We start from the raw sequence: 2,600 nt of genomic DNA on the forward strand, positions 1-2,600 counted from the left end.
GTCCTTCTTCTTCTTCTTTTTTTTTTTCTTTTTTTTTCCGAATCACATCAATTATTATCCAAAAAAGAAGGCGATCATTTCCTTCCAAGTTGGGTGAAACCGTACTGGGCTAAAGAAAGAAAAACGCTTCCACGCTTCCCCCAAAAGGCTAGCACATTTTTAGAACCTTCTTTTTTTTTATAGCTCATCAATTGGCGAAACAGAACTGTGTAAATCAATGGGCCACCACATTGTGGTATGCCAATATAGTTGCGTCCTCCCCAATTCTATACATTTGTATATGTTTTTCTTCCCCTCGGCAGAGGCACCCTTGGAGCAAAAGTACACTTGGTTAAAATATTCTGTGCCTAAAAAGGGGGAAGGCAAACATAAACTTGTACATGATAGAGAATTCTGTTTACCCTGCAAATCTGTATTCCTTTTGTTTGGTGTTTTGTTTTGTTCTGTTTTTCTCTTTTTTCTTTTTTTTTCCTTTTCTCCCTTCATCGTATCGACCGAATAGTTCTTTTCCAATTGTGTCCTTTTTGGACCAGTGAAGAAACTTTCGCCTTTTCAAAGTTTAGGGGTCGTAAGTTTATTGTCTGCCAAATAGTACAGTACTCCACTCGGAAGTCACGAATGTGAGATTCGCTCTTCTCCTGGAGTTTTCCTTGGGGCGACAGTTAAACAGAAATATGGGTAAAGATAACCCCTCGGTGATGGAGCAGAGCCCTGCCAGATTAACAGCAGAAACATGTACATGGGAAATCGTCGCGGCGTAATCTCAACAGAGTAAAAGCGGACTGAGCCGTTTTGCCTTCGCATAAAGGGTAAGCGGCCATTTTTAAGGGAAAGAAGGGGGAGAAGAAGAAGGAGAAACGGAAGAAGTAGGAAAAAACGTAGAGGGCGAAACAGAAGAAAGCTACACCACTGGGCCTTACTAAACCCAAAGTAAATGCTAAAAGGAGAACGTTCACACAGTTGGGAACAATTCTTAAGAGGTCTAATTTTTGTGGGAGGGTCCTAATTGCAGCGTCGCATTCGGGTGTTGAGATCCCGTTTGACGAAGAGGGAGGGGCCACCATCACCCCGGGCGAACATTCCGATGTGCATAATAGGAGTACACATATAGAGACACATATAGGGAAACATATCGGAACATACATATAGATAGAAACCTGTTGAGGGAAAAAACACTGCGACGAGTGCAAAGATCCACAGGCAGACATATACATTTTGACAATCACTCTGCGAAGGCGCTCCCCGAAGTCATTCCGCATGAATCAAGAGACCCCTTCTGCACCACTGAACGGAAGGCTCTCGTTACGCAGATTCTTCTTAAAACAGACGCCTCCCCGGATAGACACACTCCTGTTTACGAGGAAGTGCACCCCAACACGAAGAAAAAAAAAAGTGGCCTTATCACACAGCTGAGAAAAAGATGAACATTTTGCGGAGCAGGAAAGGAGGGGTGGGGGAAGGCACAAATGACGCCCCTGATGGGGAAAAGGAAAAAAAAAAAAATTTTATCAAAGTTGCCTTCAACTATGTAAAATACATTCTAGATAACAAAGTTAAGAGCAAATATAAGTACTCCTTTTTTATCGGCCTATTTATAATTTTTTTAATTTTTAGTGGCTTCTTCCAAATGTTGCTACAGTTTTATCACACGTACTTTTACCATTTCAAATATATTGACGTGTCGGATACGGACAAATTGAAGGAAATCTTTTTCAGCAACAAGCCATACCTTGTTTACTGCAAAAATGATAAACAGGAGACCATTCACTCAGTGATTAATTCCAGCAGATCCAGTTTTCCAGATATTCTGAACATTGCGATTATTAACTGTAACAGTTTACTGCCGAGCAAGCAGACTGTCTATGAGCGTTTCGCTATGGATCCCAAGACGAAGGCCTTCGTTGTTTGCTACGGAAGGAAACCAAAACCGATTACACTCAACATGATGAATAATAAAAAAAAATTCGTATCCTTTGTGAGAGAAGCATTAATATTCAGTGTGCCATTTTTTTCAAAATTTCCTCAATTTCAAACCAAATGTCTGAATAAAAATAAAAAATGTATTCTGTTCATTTCTGGAATTCATATCACAGATAGGAGTATAAAGTATAATTATATTAACGACATTTTTGTTAACAATAAATATTTTGATGTAAGTCCTATGATTCTTGACAACAGGAAGTTTTTGCTCAAACTTAGTGATGAGGTGTTTTCCTCTTACAATAAAAAACGGGATATCCATGTGCTTTGTCTTTTTAATTCGAGTGAAGGGGAGAAGGATAACTACTATGGATATTTTTACAACGACAATTTTGAGCACTTCGCCAACTTGTCTTCCTTTGTCGCTGACTGTATGAAGGCAACTAGCGGAAGCACTCAGGTTGTAAAGCTCTCCGCCGTGCCGCAAATTAAGTACCGAACGAGCAAGAAGAAGTGACTGTGAAGCATCAGGAGGTGGGTTATCCAAAAGGTGCTTTTACGCCAATATGTACCACGCGGAGAAATGGCATAATTGAGGAGGAATATAATGTAACCGTTTGGGAGGGGATTTCCACTTTTCATGCATTCGTCACATGGTTAGCCTTTTTTTTTTCCTTTTT

The 2,600-nt window shown here is 40.1% G+C and overlaps 1 protein-coding gene across 1 annotated transcript; it reads left to right on the forward strand.

The window, feature by feature from the left end:
* Nucleotides 1-1,420: 1,420 nt before the first annotated feature.
* On the forward strand, nucleotides 1,421-2,437 carry C922_00190 (hypothetical protein; the record flags this gene model as incomplete). The annotated part of the gene is made up of 1 exon (XM_008815807.1): nucleotides 1,421-2,437. One exon carries the CDS (start codon nucleotides 1,421-1,423, stop codon nucleotides 2,435-2,437), a length of 1,017 nt encoding a protein of 338 aa, XP_008814029.1.
* Between the last annotated feature and the right edge of the window lie 163 nt (nucleotides 2,438-2,600).

The sequence above is a fragment of the Plasmodium inui genome, assembly GCF_000524495.1.
Source record: "Plasmodium inui San Antonio 1 unplaced genomic scaffold supercont1.1, whole genome shotgun sequence".
Classification (NCBI taxonomy): Eukaryota; Apicomplexa; class Aconoidasida; order Haemosporida; family Plasmodiidae; genus Plasmodium; species Plasmodium inui.